The sequence below is a fragment of the Poecilia mexicana genome, unplaced genomic scaffold (assembly GCF_051168715.1).
Source record: "Poecilia mexicana isolate PSO_F unplaced genomic scaffold, ASM5116871v1 scaffold_6, whole genome shotgun sequence".
NCBI classification, from domain to species: Eukaryota; Metazoa; Chordata; class Actinopteri; order Cyprinodontiformes; family Poeciliidae; genus Poecilia; species Poecilia mexicana.
Window position 1 is genome coordinate 6,404,955 of NW_028263375.1, and position 23,605 is coordinate 6,428,559.

The 23,605-nt window shown below is 37.8% G+C and overlaps 2 protein-coding genes across 2 annotated transcripts; one reads left to right on the forward strand and one right to left on the reverse strand.

Moving 5' to 3' along the window:
* The first annotated feature begins 503 nt into the window (after positions 1-503).
* On the forward strand, positions 504-17,217 carry phaf1 (phagosome assembly factor 1). Its single transcript, XM_014993521.2, has 16 exons — positions 504-1,751; positions 2,984-3,066; positions 4,074-4,157; positions 4,263-4,306; positions 4,648-4,727; positions 4,802-4,896; positions 6,619-6,683; positions 6,838-6,950; positions 7,375-7,508; positions 7,613-7,696; positions 8,306-8,388; positions 8,516-8,559; positions 8,653-8,702; positions 9,226-9,284; positions 9,441-9,513; positions 10,045-17,217. Exons 1-16 carry the CDS (start codon positions 1,688-1,690, stop codon positions 10,138-10,140), a joined length of 1,251 nt encoding a protein of 416 aa, XP_014849007.1. The 5' UTR covers positions 504-1,687; the 3' UTR covers positions 10,141-17,217.
* Positions 16,372-22,626, reverse strand: b3gnt9 (UDP-GlcNAc:betaGal beta-1,3-N-acetylglucosaminyltransferase 9). The gene is made up of 6 exons (XM_088006138.1): positions 22,498-22,626; positions 22,298-22,417; positions 21,645-21,965; positions 21,079-21,320; positions 20,456-20,711; positions 16,372-19,095 (listed from the first exon to the last, which is right to left on the reverse strand). The coding sequence occupies exons 1-6, from the start codon at positions 22,603-22,605 to the stop codon at positions 18,751-18,753; spliced, it is 1,392 nt and encodes a 463-aa protein (XP_087862264.1). The 5' UTR covers positions 22,606-22,626; the 3' UTR covers positions 16,372-18,750.
* Between the last annotated feature and the right edge of the window lie 979 nt (positions 22,627-23,605).

The following is a 23,605-nucleotide window of genomic DNA, read 5'->3' on the forward strand; positions in this document are numbered from 1 at the left end:
TTTTTAAAGTAGTACCAATATATTTATTATTTTATTTTCATGTACAAACCATAGAAAACTCTATATATATATATATATATATATATATATATATATATATATATATATATATATATATATATATATATATATAAACACATATAATTGCATTTATCTGGACTAAAACCATAGCCATATTTATCCCTCAGTAATAAACACAAATAATTGAAAAAGTACTGAAATAATCATTTATATTTTGAATTATGAAGTTTCAGATTTTATTTATTTCATAAATAATTGGCATAATAAGCAAGTATGGATACATTCTTTATTTATAGCATTACCTCTAACTTATTATTTATGTAATATGTATTCAATAAAGATAGGATTTCATTAAAAATATTTAAACGAAATGAGTATCTAACATATAGAAATAGGCTTCTCTATATATCAAATTATAGTAAATAATTTTTTACATTTTTTAATAAAAATGCATTCCAAGTTATTACATCTATAAATATTAGTTTTTATTGATGTATTTATAAACTATAATTGTGGACATTTCCCCCCTACATTACATCAGGGGCTACAACGATATGTTTATGTTTTTCCTGCCTACGCAAAAAAGCACACATAGAAACGTGCGAGTGACGTCATCACGCCAGCCTATGACGTTCTCCGAGCACAGGAAGTAGAGCTATCAGCTGATCCCGCTGGCTGTTGTTGATGTCTGAAGTTGCTGTTGTCGCTGCGTCTCTCTCTCATCGGCCCCTCGACATTAACGGACTCGGTGACACGCTGAGGAACGGACACGGCAGCGGCCATTTACCGGGCAAAGGGACGCGTCACGTCGTGTGGAAGTCTGAACGTGCGTCCCCGGCGGGCAGCAGCGAAGCTAGCTCCTGAGCTGAAGGGAGAAAAACAGCAGCGACAGCACACGCCGTCTCTTTGTTTCAATCCCAAGCAGGATAATAACTTTCTCGCGCTTGACTCAAGTATTTCTGTTTGCATATCCGTTATTTATATTTATAGTTATAATTAATAACCAGGACACCGTCACGGGCAGCTAATTGGTTGGCTAACGTTAGCTTGCAGTGCAGATTAAAAACATTTTTAGATCTTTTCCCCCCTTTCGTAACCGCCCGACATTCACAGATACGAAACATAGCGGCTGTATTGGAAAGGGAATAATCATCAGAGTTGATATGTGTTTATTTTCCTCTGTACCATCTGTTGTACCGCTCCAGAACAAGTTGAACTGATCTCTGCTCTGCAGCGTGTCAGGTTGTCTTTATTGATTTTTAGAGTTCATAAACAAACTGTTGGTTGACTGACAGCTTCGTCTTGTGTGTTTTAGGTTTGCTGGCAGGTTGCGTCATTTGTTTATCAGCAAGCTGTCAGTCCGTGCTGGATATTTCTGCTATTTTTATGTTTTGAACCGTTTTTCCATAGGTAGAAAAATCTTAAACACTTTTATACCTCTTCTTTGTAGCTGATTTACAACCCCGGACAAATATCATGAGATAAGGAAGGACCCGCTTTGATGCTCATGAATTTGGTAGCTTGACGTGAAAAAAGTTGATATGATTTAAAATAGGACGCTGAACGTGCATTGAGAAGTCGCTGTGATCAGGGAGAGCCAGCAGAAACGGAGGCAGGGTCCCACAGAGTCTTGAGGTGAGGTGAGCTGCCCCCACACTACTTGCCAATGCTGGATCTGGAGGTGGTGCCTGAGAGATCACTAGGAAATGAGCAATGGGAATTCGCCTTAGGTGAGTGTCAAACTTTAGAACCACTTAGGATGAAGTTATGTGACAATGTCATTGTATCAATAAATTAGGATAGCTTTATTTACATAATTTAACTCAAAAGAGAAATTAAAAATGGTCTTATTATCCACAGAGTGATTTTTTCTTATTTCTGTGAATTTGTGATAATTGCCTGAAAAATTAGAAAGTTGTATTTAGTCGCCTTCCTAAAATAATGGTGATGTCATTTTTGCCAAAAAAATTACATTTGCAGGGGAAAAAAATAAACTGTTAATCATAAAAAGATGATTTAGCCAAAAAAAATTTATTTTTAGCAAAAACTGACTTAGGCTGTTATTTTAGGAAGGTGACAACAAGTATAGAAGGTTTTTAATAGAAAAGTGTTATGTTGTCTAGTATATAATTTCCTAAACTTTTCAGCTTCTGATCCTCAAATTTAAAATGACTTCTGGTTGAGAATGCACATTTTTTGTTAAAATAAACAAAATCATTTTCAGCAGACATTGTATTGACCAATATATTGTTCTTATTTTTATTCAAGGCCAATTAAAAAAAAATCTTTTACATTTATAGAAAACTTCTGCTTTATTATTGGGATTTTATTTAGGTTAGTTGGCCTCACAGTTATTTGTGACCCAAACTTTAGGAAATGCTGGTGTAGTGGACAATCTTATGTCCAGAATGTGGGTAAGCCAATATGTTGAAGACAATCTGTATTCATGGAATGCTGTATGAAAAGTTAAGTGGATGGAAAAACTTGAGTTAAAAAAAAACATGCAGATGTGACAGGGATAACTGGAGCCTTGAGCATTGTTCCTATTCAGTAGTTTGGTGGCGATTCATCAGATTTAATTTTTTTTTTTATTATTTTAATTTGGCTCATGTTTTGTAAGTTTTTAAAAATCTGGATTGGGAGTTTTAATCTACAAGCTGTAATAACCAAAACCTGTCATAAACTTGACGTATCACTCTGTGTGTCAGGAGGCTATATAATACACAAGTTTTGCTTTTTGAATTGAATTATTTAAAGAAATGAACTTTTCAGTTAAGTTAATGTACCTGTCTGTCTCTGTACACCTCAGTATAAATTGCTCTTGTCTAGTAAAGTACCTTGAGATTAAATTTACTTTGCAATAACTAATGAATGACCTGAATTAGCAGCAGTGGGATGACTCCACTTTCAGGACTTTGTAACAGTATTCCCCTCTTACGTGTGCATGTCTTTATTTTCACAGGGATGCCATTTTCCCAGGCCATCTCTATCCTCCAGAAACACTGCCGTATAATCAAAAATGTCCAGGTGCTATACAGCGAACAGGTGAGCCAGCTGCAGCTCTGCTCATACGGCCTCTGTTGGTTGTGTAACCTTAAAAAATGTTAATCAGCTTGCAAAAGAATTTGGCAGCTCTGGACGTCTTGCAGACTTTCTGCACTTTGAAAAGATTTATTTTGAAACTAAATCTTTGGTAAGACTGTAAGCCACACCTACCTTAAAAACACATTGTCCAGCATTCAGTTTACTGATATTAATGGTGGTTTTAATCATTTTTTATCTAAGTTTTTTGTTTGTGCACACGTTCTCATTCCAATTTTAGTTATCTGACCTATGAATCATTTCAGTTAAGTTAAAGCTTCTTGTGTGACTCTATGCCACACATAGACTTATTGTGCTGTTCATTTAGAAACATGTAGAGTGCAGGAAAACTGTAAATTGTTAGGCCTAAGAAGCTTATAAATTATGCCTTAAGAAACCTTGTTTTAATTTTTCTGCATTTAATGCACCTTTAGTACAGTGAACATCAGTTTCTACTTTCTGTCATTCAATTAAATGTGTAAAATCTGCACAGATCAGATTGGTGAACATTGCAATAATCATGTAACAGATAATTAAATGTGTTTCTGTTTAGGGTTTACAGTGAACAAAGAACCCAGATAATAACTAGTTCATCAAGCATCAGCCAAACAAAATTAGCATAATTCTTAAAGTTGGATTGCTTGTCTGTTTGTAGCTGTTATTTTGTTTTGTCACCTGTATTTATATTGTTTATCACTTTCCAATGTGGACTCTCTGTAACTAAAATCAGTGAAAAAAAACACCTTGTGCATTTAAATGAGTTGGATGAAAGAAGCGACTAACAAAAACAGTTTACTACCAAAAAGTTTTACTTTTGTGAACCCAGTTGATGCACAGGAAGAGACTCTGGGGTTGAAAAAGCAAGAAAAATGTAAAAAAAACAGTGGTGTTTTTTTTTTGTTTGTTTGTTTTGTTTTGTTTTTTGTTTGTTTTGAAGAAAGTATGACCGGGATTTCCCATTATCCCTCCAGACACCACTCAGCCACGACCTCATACTGAACCTGACTCAGGATGGGATTAAACTGCTGTTTGACGCCACAAATCAGAGACTCAAGGTGAGAATGGTTCATTTAGCACAGATATCAAACTCCCATTGTAGCCCTGACCTTTGTCACTTACCGCCTCTTTATTCCTGGCTGGATTTTGCTTTTACATATTAGGTGATTGAAGTGTACGACCTCAGCAAAGTCAAGTTGAAGTACTGGTGAGTAGAAGGATTTTTACAAACATGATAGATAATGTTGGACTTCTGCTTCATCCATATCTAAGCCGTTCTTGTTGGTTGGTAATAAGTCTGAGCTATAAAATCCAAAAGGCCACTTTCACAGCTCAGTCATCGCTCTCTGTGAGACCCACAGCTGCTCAGTCACGTCACAGGAATTGAATCTGCTTGTGTTAATGTATCTGTTAGATTAGGCCTCTGTTATTGTCTCTTCCTGCTGAACCACTTCCAGTTGCTCTCAGTCGTTCTTTCTCTAACGCAGCTCTATGCTGTATGAATGCTAACGGACCCAACATGCTGCGTTTGTGTGTGCTGTCTTTTAGTGGAGTCCATTTCAACTCTCAGGCCATCGTCCCCACAATAGAGCAAATAGACCAGTCATTTGGAGCGACTCACCCTGGAGGTACTTAATAACAAAGATTTTATTCACAAATAACTTTTAATGTAGTTTAATGAACATTGTCTCTTTTTGTGCAGTTTATAATGCTGCAGAGCAATTGTTCCATCTCAACTTTCGAGGACTTTCCTTCTCCTTTCAACTGGATTCGTGGAATGAAGCTCCAAAATACGAGGTAAGAATGGACCGGTTCCCTTCAGCCTGTTAAAGAAGACTTAAGACCAGAACCTGGTGACTTAAGGTGCATTCTGGTTTAAACTGCTGTAATCCAACTCTGATGCACTGCAAACACAGAATTTTACCAAGTGGTTTTGGTCGAGTAGTGCAGATATCTTAGTAAACTTTTCAGGAAGTTATAGGAGCTTGTTTTAAATAAATAATTCCTTAAAATTGATTGAAAAGTACTAGTTCCACTGGCAGAATTTTTTCACTTACAGCAAGACATTTTTACATGTTACAAATTAAATAATCTCCCAGTGGAACCAGTGTTTTTCCATCAACTTAAAGAAACTATTGACTTAAAACAGGCTCCTATTTATTGCTACTTGTAAGTTATTTTAGTCTTTTTTAAGTGTACTGAGATATTTGCACTAGAAACTACACAAAAATTCTTGGTAAGATTTTGTTTTTGCAATGTACGGACCAAAAAGGCAAACTCTGGTACGCCTAGAAACCTACGTCTCGGTCCGGTTGAAATGAACTCTGGTGCTGTTTGAATGCATATGTGAACACTAAGCGGACTGGAAACCGCTCCAAAAGCAGGAAGTGGACTACAGTTCAGAGCATTCTGGGTAAATGGTCTTTTACCAAAGACAAAAGAGAAATCCTACATCTGCTAAAATTTGACGTCACTCCATTTTTGTTTACATTTTGTGAAGAAGGAAGTTGTCTTCATTGTCTTCTTCAGAGGCTTTTGTGTTGTTTCCTTCAGTGGTTTTTGGTGCATCGCCCCCACAGGCGAGGAGGATGGGAACAGATTACTGTAAAAAAAAAAAAAAAGGGTTTGACACAGTGCACTGTGAAAGAGAACAGCAATAACTGAAAATGTAACACTGTTGCAATTTTGGACCCCAGTGGAACAGAATCTTCCAAAGTGTCAGGTGTGAAAACACCAGGAAAGAAAGAATCTTAATGCCTATACTCTGAGCTCAACTGCTGTGTGTCAGGCTGTTTTCATACAAGTCAACATTAGTTCAAATGTGGCATCTTATGGCTGAGAATCGTGATCCAAACATGTCCCAACTAGAGCTGCAAGTAACGATTATTTTAGTATTCAGTTGTTTTGACGATTAATCAATAAATCAGATTTTTTTAAAATTACCGCAGAGTGAGGCTACAGGGCTGCATTAATCTCTGTTTACCCTCTGCTACTGGTTAACTGGAGCTACATTTGACCACCTAAGCCATTTTTATACATTAGAAATACATTAAAAGATGTAAGTAAACAAATTAACAAGAAAATAAACATTTTATTGTATAAAGTGCAACAATGTAGCATTCCTCTAGTTTACTCTTTTTTTCTAACCTTAATGCAAAATATACATATTTTTTGTACAGTTTTGGCTTAATTATTATGCTGAGTGTTTTATTCTTTCAGCAAATGACCATTTTGAAGTCTGTATACTTCAGTTGAAATAAATCCATTCCATCTGTGATCGATTAATCATGATTAATTCGATTAATTGTTTTAGCCTCAGTCCCAACTCAAGATGCATTGATGTCAGTCCCCATTACGTCTCTGGTATATTATACAAAAATGACATTTCATGTCAGAATAACTCCTGAATGGACAAATAAAATTCATTATTTGCTATGAATTCAATCTTTCATACCTCGTAAACATTTAACATGATGCGCCAGCTTCACTAGCTGTGTTGTTATTTCATCCTTCCTGCAGATTCCACATGGAGCCATGGTCAAGAGGATGCACATCTACACTGGCAACAACCTCCAAGAAACAAAGTACATAATGACCACAACACTTCCATGTGGCCCAGCGACCTTCCTGCTAGAGGACATTAATGCGTTTATGTCGAATCTAATCAGGAGAAAGTAGGCAGCAGCAGAATAAGCTTTCAAACCAGTTCAGACTGGAATGTGTCCTGTGTTTCCTCAGAGCTCCTGCGATGCCGTTGGCTTGTTTCATGGGCAACATCTTTGCAGAGTGTGTCGACGTCCTGAGGGATGGGGCGGGTCCTCTGGGGCTCAAGCTCCGCCTTCTCACAGCAGGTAACGCACCTGAAAGAAAATGACTGAGTGTCGTCAGTCTGCTGCTTTTTGAAGCATCCAAGTGCAAAAACTCTTCCAGCCATATTATTTGGAATATTCCATTAGTTAAAACTGGCCCTATTAATATATAGGGTTAGGTGGATTAGCAGACAACAGGAATTCAGTTTTGTAGTTTATAAAAGTTTCTAGAAGTTTCTAGTAAAGTTCAGTGAACTCTGATTATAAACAGTAACAGAACCTGCTTGATTCATTTCGTTTACCTGTGCAGTTTTGGGTCGGAGTTCAGTAAATATTCTGTTTATTAAATATTCTAATAGACATATTATCTAATCATACTGATACTGTATTAAACTGAGCATTGAGAAAAACAGGACTAGAACATTTTTGTAACTTATTTGTGTGACTGTCTCGGTTCCTGCTGCAGGTTCTGGACTCGGTGTGATGGCTGACGCTAAGGTCCGGTACCTGGAGCGGAGCATCTTCTTTGGAGACTCCTGTCAGGATGTTCTGGGCGCTTTGGGCTCGCCGCATAAAGTCTTCTACAAATCTGAGGACAAGGTCAGAACTGTTTGTCCTTAGAAAGTCTTGTCAATCTGTTGCATTCACATTGTGTCAGTAAAATGAAACCTGAAATAAAAATGTTCACCTTTTCCTGTGTTTAGATGAAGATCCACTCTCCGTCTCCTCACAAGCAGGTTCCCTCTAAATGTAACGACTACTTCTTCAACTACTTCACCCTCGGAGTGGTACGTGGGTCCAGCCTTATAAGATGTTGGCAGCATGGCTCCAAACATTTAATGGTTTTAATGTTGTAATTCTGGGAACTTAGAGATGTAATTAGATTAAATTTAATTAAATTAGATGTAAGTTGCAGTACTTATTTTATTCTGTAGATTAGTTTGACAATTATTCACATAAACAAATTAACACATTCTGCACATTTTTCTTTTAATTCATTTCATACAATATTAAAAATACAATTATTGTTATTTCAAAAATCTATTAATCTGATTTAGCCCTACGATGAATCACAGGGTATCATTAACGACGCATTTTAATGTGCTTCCATCCCAGCCGGTGTCTTTTAGACAACATGAGCCTGTGTTGCCCCTCTCTGTCATTTTCGGAGTCAAACAGATGTTTATCCAGTGACCTTTGTGGGTCACTGCCTGAATTCCCCGGAGCGGTTTGGGCAGCCTGCCCTGGGAAAGTAAACAAGCTGAACTCATCTGGCTGCTGCAGAGATGAGCTATAAACAGCAGCACAGCACGGCTGCAGGGCTGCGTTGGTCTCCGTTTACCCTCTGCTACAGGTTACCTGGCTGCAGCTGATCGATGGGTTGTGTTGTGTTTCAGGACATCCTGTTTGACTCGACGACCCACCTGGTTAAGAAGTTCGTCCTCCATACGAACTTCCCTGGGCATTACAACTTTAATATGTAAATATGTCCTGCTGTCAGATCCACCTTTTGTCATTTTGTTACCTGCTCTTCTATATCTCAACTTTAATCACATTAATCCTTCTGTTGCGGAGTTTGATGTGATTGATTATTTCTGCTGTCCCAGATACCATCGATGTGACTTTAAGATCCCGCTGGTCATCAAAAAAGGTGAGCTGTCCCTTGGTTGGTCAGAGTTTTAACCTCTGTATTTGTGCTCTAGTGGGATCTTTCTTCAACCTGTTGTTGTTTCTGACTCCTCAGAAGGAGCAGACTCTCAGACGGAGGATTGCATCTTAACCACCTACAGCAAGGTCAGTTATGAGAAGAAAAATGAAACTCTGCCTCCTCTGAAATATTAAAACAGATTCTATCAAAGTTTGGACATTTTGATTTTAAACTTCGTATCCTGTTTTCTTTTGTTTTTGTTTTGTTTTTTAAACTACAATATTGCCGTAATTTATCATCCAACAAAATGTGTTATAGTGACAGGCAGAACCGTGACTGGAAATCCAAACAGACACATTTAGATTTTCTGCTGCAAGCCAGGAAAAGTGTAGTAGCTTTATGTCTTAATCAAACATCTGATACGAGTTCATTTTTATCACCATTATCTTTTAATAACCCCTCAAAGCTAAAGTGATTAGTTTTTGTGCAGAGTAATGCTGTTTTCAAAGCATCCTGACTCTGAAATGATTGTCTGCTGTGTCCATTAAATACCTTTTAAATCTGGTACATTGACAGTTTGCTGAATTTTTTTCTGTTGTCAGCAGCTGTGTTCATGTGTTTATTTCTAAAAATCTGTTTTGATGAGGTGTCTTTGTGTTTCCTCGTCAGTGGGATCAGATTCAGGAGCTTCTGGGCCATCCGATGGAAAAACCCGTCGTCCTTCACAGGTAAACGCTCCGACCGTCACGGTTTCACAGAACAGAGTCGGTATGGATGACATGAAGGCTTTAAACGGATCGTATGTCAAGTGACGGTGCTCCTTCGGTGTTATTCTGTGATATTTTACACAAGAGGAAATTCTCATCTTTATTTATTCCTGACAGGTCTTCATCAGCCAACAACACAAACCCGTTCGGTTCCACTTTCTGCTTCGGACTACAGAGGATGATTTTTGAGGTCGGTACTTTCACAACAAACATTTTTGATATAACAGCTGAAGTTAACATAGTTCCTTGATTATGCTATAAAATGGCACTATGTGCCTGGAAAACATAAAACTGTCCTTTAAGGTCATAATTCTGATTCTGTCTGTCAGAATCCAAACATATAACTAAACATTCAGATTGTTAATATATGAAAATACTGATATAATTGTTTCTTCCTTGTTATAGGATTTGTAAACCTGCCATTTATCTACACTCAGACCCAATTTGCCTGATGGGGCCTAAGAAATTTAATCAATTCTGATTCTGAAAAAAATTCTGTCCTGAGTTTAAAGTCAGAGTTTTATCTATTTTATTTATTTTTCCGTGGTCCTAATTCTCGTCTGTGCCTTCTAGATGTCTGCCAGACTTGTGTCTGTTTTGTTTCCAGTCAGTCCATCCCAGTGGTGATCAGGTTTTAGGGAGGAACAAAAAGCCCCAAATAGACCTGCTGGTTCTGAACCTGCATCCCGTCTCTCTAACACGACCCTGTTTTCTTCTGAAGGTGATGCAGAACAACCACATAGCATCAGTCACCCTCTATGGAGCTCCCAGGACCACCAGTCAAGCCCGACCCGAGTCCAGCGCTAGTTCCCACTGAACCAGAACCACGCCCCATTCTGGCCGACCCAAACAACAGCTCTTTTGCTGACTGAATTGGAACCGAAACCAGATTTTTTTTTTTTTTTACCTGAGCAGGCCTGACAGAATCACTACAACCTGGCTCAGGTGCTTCAGAGTGAACGAGTCGACGGCGAAACCAGACCTGCTGCCTCCTGTTTGGTACCAGCACCCAGGGTTCTGTTGGTACCAAACATGCCCCGTCGTGCGGGTACCCGGTCCTGCTGCGGGAGCGGCTCGCATGCTTCGAAAAGAAAGCTGTAAAATGTGCATCCTGTGAACCTCAGAGACCGTTCTGCTGCCTGTACAGTCAGAGACGCTTCATGCCATCGTGAGGTGACGCATTCGGGTTCATCAACGCTGCAGGAAAACATAAAACTAATAAAACTTCATCAGCCAACCACACTGCCATCCCGGTCAGTCCTGCTCGTCTTCCTGCTTCAAGACCGCTCCGAACTGGGCCCAGCCAAACCCGTCCACTCCTGCACCGTGAGCCCAGACACACTTCAAGCTAAGCGCCCATTTCTGTTTTAAATCACAAGACCCAGCCTGACCCAATCCAAACATCTCCATCTTCCCTCAAACACTTCCTTAACCCAGCTGAGTCGCTTCCTGTCCCATCATTTCAACCCCGACACATTTCTGATGAGCGGCGGCCGGTTCAGACGGTTGAAGCTCAACCTGCATGACTCTGAACGAGAAGCGATCTCCAAAAAGCACAACAGGAAGCGCTCTCGCTTCGTTCGGTTGATTAAAGCTACAGCATGTCACTTTTATTTTAAAAAATATATATATATTTTTTTTACATATTTGTTAAAATTATCATTAGGTTGTGACAGTACAATATGAGACATACAATCTGTGAAAAACTTGACAGCTCCATCAGAAACAACCAATCAGAGCCAGGAGGAGGGTCTTAGCGCTGTCAATTACCCTCACGTCCTCCGCTTGTTCTCTGCTAGCCTGCCACAAATGCTCAAGCTAGTTAGCATAGCCACAGATAATGGCAGGTAAATAGATTTCCTTGAATGGTAAGTTGCTAAAGCGTGTACACGATGTTGATTAACAGCGCTAAGACCCTCCTCCTGACTCTGATTGGTTGTATTTTTAGATGACGTTGGGAGGAGATTGATCTTTTCACAGATTATCTGTCTCAAACTGCTACAACATGGTGACAGTTTTAATTATGTTAAAAAACAACATATTTTTGTGAAAGTTAAATTCTGCAGCTTTAACAACCTTCCTGCATGTTCTGCCTGGGCGTCCAAAGCCCATTTCTCCCTCACCATGACAACCATTTCCATTGTGTAATAATAATAATTTATTGTGATTCCTTTTTTTGTTTTTAACATTTGCACTAATAGACACATTTTTACTTGATCGTGCCCCATCCTTTGAGATGGATATGTATTGAAGAGTAGGAGGGATGTGTGTGTGGGTGTGTGTGTTGGTGCAGATGAGCGGCGGCGCCGTCGCGTTCTGTACGACAACGTTTCGTCTTTCTTCAGTGCTTTCTTCCGTTCTGCTTCTGATCCATCTGCGGTTCTCTCTCTGTTTAGTTGCCAAATGCTAAAGCCAAAGACCTTTTAGGAAGTCTCCATTTGATCGGTGTGTTTTCTTGTCTTGCAGAGTCTCAGATATTCCTAACTCCATCTTAATTTGAAGACGTGGTACAGCTTTTAATCCGTGTTTCAGTAATAATCCAACATGACCAGCCGACTCAGCTCATCCGTTCTGGATGAGACGCATCGTGTTTACCGTCAGCTCGTACCGTGGTCGACGTCCTCAGTGAACCGTGACGTAGAGAACAGCCGTCATTTCTCTGGTTGTAAACCCGACTTTGTTTTGGAAATGGTGAACAGCATCAGACATTTCTGTCACCCAGCGTGTAAATTTACCTTGTTTTTAATTACAAACTAATTAATAAACTGTGCATTCATTTTAATAGACAAATTCTCTCATTGTTCCTTGATACAAATGTTTTTTTCTTTTCCCGCTTTTACAAAATATTTGGTTTAAGTCCTGTGCCTTTCAAAGAAGAATCCACTCTTGGACTTTTCCACATTTTGTCAAACTACAACCACAAACTTTACTGTGCCTCTACACAATCTGCTACTCTTTGTTTCAACGACATCTGTGAATATAAGTTTTAAAATCTTGCCACAGATCTATTAGATTTAGACCTGAACTTTGACTGGACCATTCCAACACATGAATATGCTTTGATCTAAAACGGCTGCGTTTCCATTACAAATATGCGCAAAACTTTGACAGTCTGCTAATGGAAAATGCTATTATGTTGTTTCCATTAAATAAGAAACGCAATTAAAATCACACGATTAAGTTTGTAGAGGCTACAAGTACTTTAAACATGAAATGCCATCATCCCCCTACCACTTCCTGTCGTCCTCTTTGTCGTTTCCGCCTGTAGAAACATTGATTGATCACATGACTCGTGCCGTTTTTATGAAATACACTAATTTCGATACGGCTGAAAAACCACCTCATCGTATCACAAAGACTTAGTAATTGGCGCGTTTCCATTAAGCAAATTTATTTTTGTAATTCTAATTAATATATCCGTCACACCTGAATCAAATGGCTAAATTAGCTTCACAGCATCCAATCAAATTTTACAAAGTCCCACAAATTAGCTGATCATTTGATTCAGGTGCGTTAATTCAGAGTTAAATCTGAAACTGTAGATTATATATTTTTAGTTAGTGTTCAGTCAACTCCTTACTAAATAAGTATTTTATTGCTCTTGATTTTATTTAAGGGTCTCACTGTAAAGGGAGAATATTTAAATTGCATTTTATTTGGAAAAATGTTGATAATCATGTATCTTTTTTTTCCCACTTATTTTATTACATCATATTAAACCAAGTAAAATGATAGAAGTTTGTTTTTTGTACCGAGACAAAATGTGGAACAGATCAGGTGGTTTTTTTCAGGCACTGAGCCGTTACACAAACAAAATGTTTTCCAGAATAGTTTTTGTGATTTTTCCTTTGAAGGATCCCAAACTAGTTTATTTAGTTTTTTTTCACACTTCTATAATCTGAGCCACTAAATGCATGTTTTTCTTTTGAGGCAGCAGTGAATTTCCAGATAGGCTGTTCAAAGTAGCAAGAACATTTTTAAGTGCAGAGAAACTCATTTTAGTGTTTAAATTTCTAACCAATGAAGCTTTTTAGTGTTTCTCAAAAGAAGAGCTGTTGTGGAGTCCATGCGAAGCTGTATAAACGCTGTAAATAGCTCTTCATGGCATCCTCTTTGTTACGACTTGGTTTCTTCTCTTCTATGTTGTGAAGAAAGTTGATCAGAAAACAGTTTCTGCTCTCGGCTGATTCAGCCGGTCAGCGTTGGAGGGCAGCCAGTAAACGGACGTCTCTGTGAAGCACATGAACTCTTCATTTACACATCATTCTCTGCTGGACAAAGTTTGATATCTGTCTGATTTCGCTGCGTGGCGCAGCCCCCGTCTGGATGACTGGGTGAGCCTGGATGTTCAGGTTCTCAGACAAACCTTTTGGGTTTTGAAGACCCACTTCCAACATATCTCTTTGGGGTTCTGTTATGTTTCCCATATTTAAAGTTGATCTGATCTCCGCTTTGGTATGTTTTCTGGTGGAAACTGTCACATGTCGTGGTCAAACATTTTCCCAAAACTCACTTTGGTGGAAGAAAATGTATTTTTAAAAAAAGTCTAAGAAAAAAAATGCAACATTGTGCCTCATCTCCCTTTGAGCCTGTTTTTATCTTTTTTCCTCTGTAAAAATGATTTTCTGCGTGAGAATGCATTTGAATTGAATTGGTGAATGTGTGTGTGTTTGTCATTGAGTATTGGCATCAACCTGCTGCATGGGCTGATGGTTGTTCCAGTTATTTTTCTCATTTCTGCAAAGAATCCCAGGTTGGGCTTTTCAGTATTTTTCTGCTTTTATTTCAGATATGCATTTATTTGTTTGTCTTGCTTTCATGACATCTAGAATATTATTGTCACCTTAGTTTTATAAAACTATAAAAAAGGCCTAAAATCAGCCTCCATGTCTAAAGATCTAGTTGTGGTCTTCCTCTGTCGCTACGCGAAATTGAATAAATTAGTAATCTAAAAAAAAATTAAATACAGGGACCCATTACTTATTTGGTTATTCATAAACATTAAATATTTGCAGAAGTAATTGTAAACAAAAGAAACCAAGTGTTAGGACACCCATTATTATCTAGTGTTTACCCCCCTTTAGCTGAAATACATTCAGTGATGCTGCTGCAGTAAAACATCTGCAAACCATCAACTTCACCTCCACACTGCAAAAACACAAAATATTACCAGCTAATTTTAGTCTAGTTTCTAGTGCTAATATCTTATCACGCTAGAATTAAGACAAAGTAACCTTTAAGATATAAGAGTTTGTTTTAAGTAAATAATTTCTTAATATCGATGAAAAAGTTCCAGTTTCACTGGCTGATTATTTCACTTATAACATGGAAAAAATGTCGTTATAAGTGAAAAAATTTGCCAGTGGAACTACTAGTTTTTCATCAGTATTAATACATTATTAACATAAAACAAACTGCCATATTTTGCAGAAAAAAAATACTTGTTCATTAGTTTTCTTATTTCAAGTGTTTTACGATATTTGCACAGGAAACTAAATCAAAACTAATTGGTAAGATTTTATATTTTTGCCCTAATTTGTTCTTTATCAGGAACTGCATTTTTATTACATTTATAAATAATTCTAAAGAGTCCCTTCCTGTTCTTATTTAGTTGCATTAAATGATACTAAATATCCATATTTCCAAATATGTTCAACACAGACTAAGGTGTTGTAGTTTTTATATATGGTGTCCATGTTTTTTCTGTTTAACTTTTTTGGGGGAAATCTTTCCAAGTTCAGATTGAGAAAAGAAATGTATGAGCCCAGTTTTTGTTTGCTTGGTGCTGGAGATGTTCGTTTCTGCGGGATAGTGTTTGTGGGAGCAATTTTTGTGTTGTATGTAATACCCTAGTTTAGCCACTAGGTGTAACATTTGTGCTGGGGATGATTTTCTGTATAAAAGGTAGAACCTGTTCATCAGCCAGCAGGTGTTCAGTCCAAAGATCAAAGCTTTTTGACTGAACTTGAATAGACTAAAAAACTGCTGGTGCTCAATGAGAGAGTTTAACTTTCATCCGATTTATTTTATGTTGATTTGGGGCAACAGAAAATGAATACGATGGCGTTTTAGGGCCAATGTAGACAGGGTAAAAAGGAGGGTAAATTTACACCGTGAACTCAAAAAGTTTTAGATTAATTCCAGAAATTTTCCATAAAAAGGAAAAGACATTTCTGAGCTCCAAAGTTGAAAATGTGCTGGGGGAAAAACTCAGAAATTTTGGAATTCATTTCCACAATTTTTTTGGAAAAAAAAAAACAAACAGAATATGTACAAAAGCTGAGAATTTTTTAGAAAAAATCTTGGAAATTTCTGAGTTTTTCCCCACATATTTTCAACTTCTGGAGCTCAGAAATGTCTTTACCTTTTTATGGAAAATGTCTGGAATCTAAAACCTTTTGAGTTTACTGTGTAAATTTACCCTTCTTTTTACCCTGTCTACATTGGCCCTAATACGCCGTCGTATTCATTTTCTGTTGCCCCAAATCAACATAAAAGTCAAAAAAGTAAAAAAAAAAAAAGTTAAACTTTTTAAAATTTTCTGAGTTTAGACATTCAGACATATTTTGGATTTTTTTGGACAGAAATTTATTTGAATTTAATTTATTTCTTTTTTCTATCTACAATGTACCTAAACATAAAATGACTGCCACTTAAGACAACATTTAAAAAAATAGTTACTCTGGCAGCACAGACACTAGAGCTTTTATTTCTTCAAACAAATGTACCACCAGATTAATTTATTTAAGCGAACTCTGCTGTGGCTGAATAATACAATAAGAGGCCAAACGTCTCGTTTCTCTTCCCATAATTATTCAGTGTTTTAAATGAGGGTTTAGCTGCATTGTGGCAATGATGCTGTCAAAATGTTATTCAGTTTTTCATTTTTCTTCAACATGTTGAAGAAACATAGTTAAGAACTCTGATATCCAATCTGTCGTTCATTTTGTTCAGCCAGAGAAAAAAATCAGTTCTGCAAATTATTGCTTATAAAAGGATTAAATTACTTAAACTTATAGGTGACGTATAAAAGTACAAGACCTTCTCATTCATTTGACAAATTGTCTTTTCATTGTTTTGAACAGTTTTCTCAGATTCCAGCCAACATGTCTGGCTGGAACCATTTATGGTTGTTTATTTCCTGTTTTATTTTACATCAGTAAAAAACTTTCATATTGTCGTTCTTTCATCCAGTCCCCTCAGGAATGGTCTCTCTAAACACAATAACAGGTTCTGCCTTCTATGCAGTAAAATATCCAAACATGACACTTTGTAGCTTAGATACATCCACGAAATGCAAAAATTTCTCCTCCAGCATTAAATTAGATTGATGGGTAGTTTAATCGCACCCAAACTCAGGTGGATATGTCATCTTTAAAATGGAAAAAAAAAAAAAAAACACAAATGAAGACCCTAAGCTGTGTGTGATTCTGTTTTTTTTTTTTACATATATCTAAATTGAACAGTTTGCTGTTATTTGTAACGTAAAGCTTCAGTTGAGCAATCTGATATCAGTTCGACTCTAATGTTGCTCTCATGATATTTTTCTGAATGACTTTTATATTTTAAATCCCATTTTTGGAAGCAGGGCAGGTAATTAAGACTGACGTGAAATTCCCTGGAATGTGGCTTTTTTGATATGCATATTTTGAATAACTTTGTATATGAAATAATAAGCAGATTCATCCAGCATGTCCCATGAATAAACGGCAATAAAACCATGTAGTGCAAAGAGACGCATGATACTGAAGGTTTTGCTGCAGCAGAAGTCCTTTGATGGTTGTTGAAATTTTCAACAAAGCTACTCGCTGTTTGTTGACAACAGAGTTTATTTTCTGTGTTGCACAACCAGAATATGAAAACAGAAAAATAAAATGTGGATGTGAAATGGAAAGTTTTTCTGTTTTTGTTCAGACAACTGTAGTTCCGGTCAGAAGAAAAATGGGAGAAAAAATAGGAGAAACTATCCGCCGCAAAACTCCATTAATTTGAGATTAATCTCAAAAAATTTCTGAGTTCGAAAAGGAGAAAATTTGCTTGAAAAAATTCTAAATTTTGAGATTAATCTTCAAAACAGTATAAAAAACAATTATAAAACTCAGAAATGTTTTGTTTTTTCTAAAAAAAAACCCAAAATTTTCAGATTTTTCTGTTTTTGTTTTTAAATGCAGAATGGTCCTAATAGGCTGTCATATCTGTTATCTGATAACTGTCCAGGATGCCTTTCTGTGAGTTGGACACTTTAGCATGAAATATTTTGCAACATTCATGTTGAAATTCAGACCTTGCATAATCACTTCTAGTACTTTATCAGTGCAGCTGCTTCTTCAATGTGGAATCAGACCCGTCATGAGTAAAACACATGAGCACCACAGGACTCAACGCTTCACAAAATGTGCTCAAATTTTACATGTAAAAAGCATTTTTAGATTCACAAATATAAGACAGTAGCCGTGTTTCTATTACAAATGTACGTAAAACTTCAATATTCCACTAATGTAAAAAATAAAAAAAACACAATTTCGCATCATCATCCTCCAGTATGTCCTGCCGTCCTCTTCGTCTTTCCTACCAATCGTAACATCCGGTTGCTGATCATGTGACTAATGTGATGCAAAAAAAGTTTCTATTTCAGTTTTCTAAAGTAAACTAATGTCAATACAACTTGCGACTTTTGTTTTTGTGAAAAACAAAATGTTTTTTTTATTTGGCGTGTTTCCATTAACCAAATTAACTTTTGTAATTTCATTTTGCGCAATTTGACATTTAGAAAGTAAAAGTGCTAAATGGAAACATGGCAATTATAGAAAAAAAACACTTTTTTTGCTAAAAAGTTTTAACGTTCGGATGAGGTGGTTTCTTTGGCCAATCAAAATTGGTTTATTTCACAAAACTGAAATGGAAATACTTTGTTGTCGTCACATGACCAACAACCAGGTGTTACTACTGGTGAAAACCCCGAAGAAGATGATGACAGGAACTAGTTTGAGGATGATGTTTTTTAATGACTTATTGTGTGAACAAACATATTCATGTGTGATTTTTTTATTGTGTTTCTTATTTAATAGAAACACAACTAATTGTGAAATTAAAGTTTTGGCTCATTTGTAATAGAAACGCTGCTAGTGTGACAGCAGCTTTACAAATTCAGTGGTGCAAAAAAACCTTCACTTTTCATAAACTTATCTGCATATCAAAGACTTTCCCTCTGGTAGTGGATAAATAAGTTGGGGACAGATCGGCCCCAAAGGTCACTGTCACAATACATTCCTGGAGTTTCACTGCAGAGTCAGCTGGGAGAGATTTTCCCCTTTGCCTTTTCATTTCCTGGCAGGTAAACCGTCAGCTGGGTTGGATAAAATCGTTTCCTACTGTCCTCAAATGCTGCACGATACCAGCAGCTCCAGCTCTCCCCGCCTGGCAGGAACTAATGTGTGAGAAACACTGGCTTCTCGCCGTAATCCGCCTCATCTGCTGCCAACTCTCCAACTCTCCCTCTCCATTTAAAGGGTCCAGACGTCTGACCGGTTCTGTAGTGGCAGCTCAGTTTGGGGTCGTGAAGCAGGCTCCACATGAGCCAGATCTGCGGGACGCTGAGGCTGTGAACAACCATGAGCTCCCGGTAAAAGCAGGGGTCGAACGTCTGGAGGTGTGGCGCCGCAGACGGTCGGGGAATCCCGAAGGTGCGAAACCCCTGATGGCGTAAAGGTTTGACGCCGATCAGCTGGAGGCACATTCCTAGAAAGACGTCATCAATGGGGAACAGCTCCACCTGGGAGAAGTTTCACAAATCAGCCACAAACTAATAAAACGGAGAATTAGTAGTAAAAGATGGAGAAGTCTGCTTTAATAGATAGTAATTTCTTACACCATAACAAAAGCTGTTCAAGATATTAACAGAAACTGATTAAAAGAACTAGAGCTGCAACTAGTGATTATTGTAGTAATAAATTATTTGTTTGCATTTTTAGTATAATTCTAATATTATATAAAAAAAAGTATAGTGGTTAGAAAAAATCTGAAAAATGTGCTTTCTAATCCGATTAATTGTCAGAATAATTTAATTCCATTTTTACATAAGATTTTTTTCTTTTTGCCTAAAATGCAATAACAGATTTCTTTAGTGAATGCTTAACCAAAGGATGAATCTGCAGCTAAAAAAGTACTTCTAACATCAACATGTAAAAAGCTCAGCTCTTTCTGCTGAACTTATCATTAACCAATTAAATTAACCAATTAAATTAATTGGTTAATAATTTAAACATTTAATAACTGGATAATAAAATGTGCCTCATAGGAAATTTTCATAACAGAATTTGAACTGGGTGAAGTTACAACGATGTCAATTCAGGCCTTCTGAGGAGAACATATTTATTGGCAAAGAAGATATTTTTTATCTTATCTTATATACATATTGCATAACAATGTGTTTATATTTTTTGTACAGTTTTGGCTTAATTACTGCTCAGAGTATTGCTTCCAGCAACTCCAATTAATGACTAATCAATCAATAAATTAGTTAACAATTATTTCAATAATCAATTCATCAAAATTAATTATTTCAGCCATAAAATGAACCAATGCACACAAGTTGATTTAAACACAACTAGGTTGCCTAGCAACCCCAGCAAAGTTCTGGCCTGTTACCTAGCAACCCAAGTACATACAGCTGGAGCTCTTTTGCTCAGCTGGTTTTACCGCTGTATGTGCTGTACAATGGCTGCTGGAAAAGACAAGTGATTTGATGTTGGCTTACCATCCAGAAACCACTTGCTGCATTATTTTTGGCTGTGCAGGAGGCTCCACTAATGCTTTTCAAAGATGTACGGTTGTATAATTGCGCCTTTGCTTGCAGCAATTTTCACATCCGAGTTTAAACATTGACTTGGGGGTCAAGCAGCAGGGGATCTGGATTTAAAGTGACAGAGGCCCTAAAACAGCTCAAAATAGGCAGAACTTATCAGACGAAAATCTTATTATCTAATAAGGATTTAGTGCAAAAACAAAAAAAAAATGTAATGAACATGTTTTGTGTTGCCCACCTGTTCAAAGAAGCATAACAAGGTAGCCTGTTTTTAAAACCCGTTTACCTCGGTAAGTAGCCCAGACCGGAGTTTTAATCTTTATCTTACCTGCTGACAGGCGGAGCTCAGCCTTCGAGCCGTGTGTCCTGACATCACAAACCCTCCTCCTCCAGCGTAACTGGGGTACAGACCGACTCCGTACACAAACTCCGGAATGTAGTACTTGGAAGTGCGACGGCGGATTGGTTTGGCGTTCATGATAATGTCCCCCACGAACAAATCCTTCCCCGGCTCTCGGTCCTGGAGCATCTCCAGGATGTTTTCCACGTTCACGTAGACGTCAGCGTCGCCTTTGAAGATGAACCTGAGGGAGAGCAGAAGGATATTACTGCCTGCATCACCACCACATATTTGTGCAAAACTTTGTCGATATGTTTCCATTAAAGAGGAAATGCAATTAAAATCACACTTGAATAAGTTTGTTCTTGTGATAAATCATAAAAAAAGCATCCTGGCACATCCTGTTACCACTGGTCTAAACCACAAAGAAAAGACAAGTAGTTGGAGGATGATGGATTCTGGAGTTTTTTGAAATTGGAGTTTTTCCATTAAGCAAATTTATTTTCAAAATGTCAGATTGAATAATTATATAGTCAATGGAATCGCAGTTCATTACAGCTTCAGATGAGGATAAAATAATCATCATTTAAACCTTTTTCATTCACACTAACTTCACATGCGGACAGCTGCTGTTGACCCATTCCAGAAAATGTGTTTCCTTCAGAGTCAGGTTAAAGAAGGTGTCTTCAAAATCCCAGAGCAGGACGTCCTGGAAGGCTTGGCTCTCGTAGGCCAGCAGCCGATCCCACAGAGGCAGGGAGGAGCGATTTCTGGGAATCCCCAGCAGGAACACGGTGCGAACGGACCGGCCAGGGTGGAGCGTCCCCTCCCTCCCCCAGGTCCGACGCACAACCTGGAGCCACGGTGAGGAGAAAAATTAATAGCTGCAAAAGGAATCTGACTAATAGATTTAAAGCGGTAACTTTTATAAAAGATTTTTGTTAAAGTGCTAGTTCCAATAATTTCACTTATAACATGACATTTTTCCCATGAGTGAAATAATCTGCCAGTGCAACTAGCACTTTTTAATCAATACTGAGGAATTATTTTCTTAAAACAAACTCTTATATCTTGCTGAAAAGTTACTTTTAAGTTATTTTTGTCTTATTTCAGATGTACTAAGAAGTTTGCTCAAAAACTAGACCAACATATTACTATTCTCATAAAATTTTGCTACCTGCCGCTTGTCGAAATCTGCAGCTGTAGATTTCACAGCAATGAGCAGGTAGGGAGCCGAAACAGCGCCTCCTCTTCCTCCTCCTTCCTCTTCTCCTCTGATGCGACATTTCTCAGGCTGGTCGATGAGCAGATTAAAGCTCCTTTTGTCCTTTTCTCTCAGATATCTCTCGAAGTCAAATGGCGGCAGCGTCGGCAGCCGTTTTCCAGCAGCCGCGGTCGGAATGGCCTTCTTCTTTCGTGACCTGGATCTGATCTGAGGGCTGGATTTGGACTGGGAAGGTTTGGTCTTGAGTCGGGGTTTACAGGAAGGCAGCTGTGGCTGAAGTGGGGACTGGATTTCAAAAAGGAAGGAAAACAGAACAACAAATGATGAAAGATTCATCTTTTTTGATTCAAGCTTTAATTATGAGGAGATCGGTTTGCTAATTTCTGCCTCTGCTTTTTAAGATAATTATCCCAGGAGGAAAAAACTGTTTTGGTTTGTAGTGATGAGAGAAGCTGAGAAGCTGCATCGTGTACAGAGAGCAGCCAAAAATTAAACTCAGGTTTATTATGACTTCAAAATGTATGTATGTATAGATGTATGGATGGATGGATGGACGGATGGATGGATGGATGGACAGATGGATGTATCGATGTGTCAGTTCCTGCCTGCAGCGCCTCCTTCCTCCCAGTGTGTGAACTGGATCCCAGCAGGGAGCGACTGGAGCTGGTGGATCCGTGGATCTGCAGCTTCCAGACGGATCGGCTCCACGCAGCGGAGAGGACGACCTGGAAACACCGCCTGGTCAAAACTAACACGGAGGAACGTTTTCTCCTCAAAACACCACCGGTTTAACTTTCCTCTTCACCTGACGAGCGTAGAGCAGAAAACACAGCGCCACCAGGAGGACGAGTGTGCACGTTACATCTCCTTTCACATGGAGGACCCTCCTCATCATCACCACCTTCCTCAGCATCTTCTCAGCTCTGCTGCATCTTCAGTCAGCTGGACGAACTCTGACCTGAAACACAAACACACTAACCTTTAGTGGCCAGACCAACCTTCAACAACATAAAGACAAAAAAGCAACGTAGCTTAGCATAAATCATTAAATTAATAAAATGATGCACCTGTTTTTCTCTCTCTGCTTTTTCTACATCACTGAGGATTTGCTTCAGCAGGACAGAAGTTTGGCGTCGGCCATGTCAGTCTGTAAACATCCCAGGTTTCTCCATCCTCACGCATCATTGAATTTGGAAATTCTTTAAAAAAAAACACACACACACACCAAAAGCAGCACACCAATACTGAATCAGCATAAAATCAGTTAAAAATGACAGATTTTGCATCACAACCTCTGATTTTCCTCAACTGTTCCTTTCCTCTATCAGTCCTGTAATCTCTCCTGAAAAGAAAAGCTGAAAAGCTCTGAAAATCTAAGAAAGGTTAAAAAACAAAACTTTCAGAGCATGTTAGCTTAACTGTTTTATTATTTAGGAAAGGAGAAAAATGTATTTTATTTACATACTGAGCACATTCAAATAAAAGCAGCAGAAAAAACTTGCTGAAAGAGACCAAAAAACAAGAGTAACTGTGGAAATGTGCTGCTGTTCTTCTCTTTTCCTTCATTTTAAACAAATATTCCAGCATTTCTTTTGCCAAATCAGAGTCATAACTCACTGAATGTCACCTCACTCAGTCAGACCTCTCCTGTTTGAAATCTTGTTTGATCTGGTTTTCTGTCCTGATGAATTTTCTTCTCCAGTGTTTCAGTTGACAGCTCTCTTGTTTGGCTCAAGATTAAGACAATCAGCCTTTTCTATGGAGCAGTAAATGGCTCATATTTCAGCTTTGTTTTATTTTATATGTAGACATGTTTTAAATTTGTTTCTGAAATGCAAATTACAAAATAAATTCAGAATTTCCCTCTTTTTTGTTTTAACTATTGATATGAAGTTTAGCTTCTAGGTTAAACA

Excerpts from the sequence above, each read along its gene's own strand:
- b3gnt9 (XM_088006138.1), bottom strand. The coding sequence starts at position 22,605 with ATGCTGAGGAAGGTGGTGATGATGAGGAGGGTCCTCCATGTGAAAGGA. Across the intron at positions 20,712-21,078 it reads AGCAGCTGTCCGCATGTGAA|GTTCATCTTCAAAGGCGACG; the intron begins GTTAGTGTGAAT and ends GCTCTCCCTCAG. Across the intron at positions 19,096-20,455 it reads TGAGCTCCGCCTGTCAGCAG|GTGGAGCTGTTCCCCATTGA; the intron begins GTAAGATAAAGA and ends AACTTCTCCCAG.
- phaf1 (XM_014993521.2), top strand. The coding sequence starts at position 1,688 with ATGCTGGATCTGGAGGTGGTGCCTGAGAGATCACTAGGAAATGAGCAA. Across the intron at positions 4,307-4,647 it reads AAAGTCAAGTTGAAGTACTG|TGGAGTCCATTTCAACTCTC; the intron begins GTGAGTAGAAGG and ends GCTGTCTTTTAG. Across the intron at positions 4,897-6,618 it reads ATGAAGCTCCAAAATACGAG|ATTCCACATGGAGCCATGGT; the intron begins GTAAGAATGGAC and ends TCCTTCCTGCAG.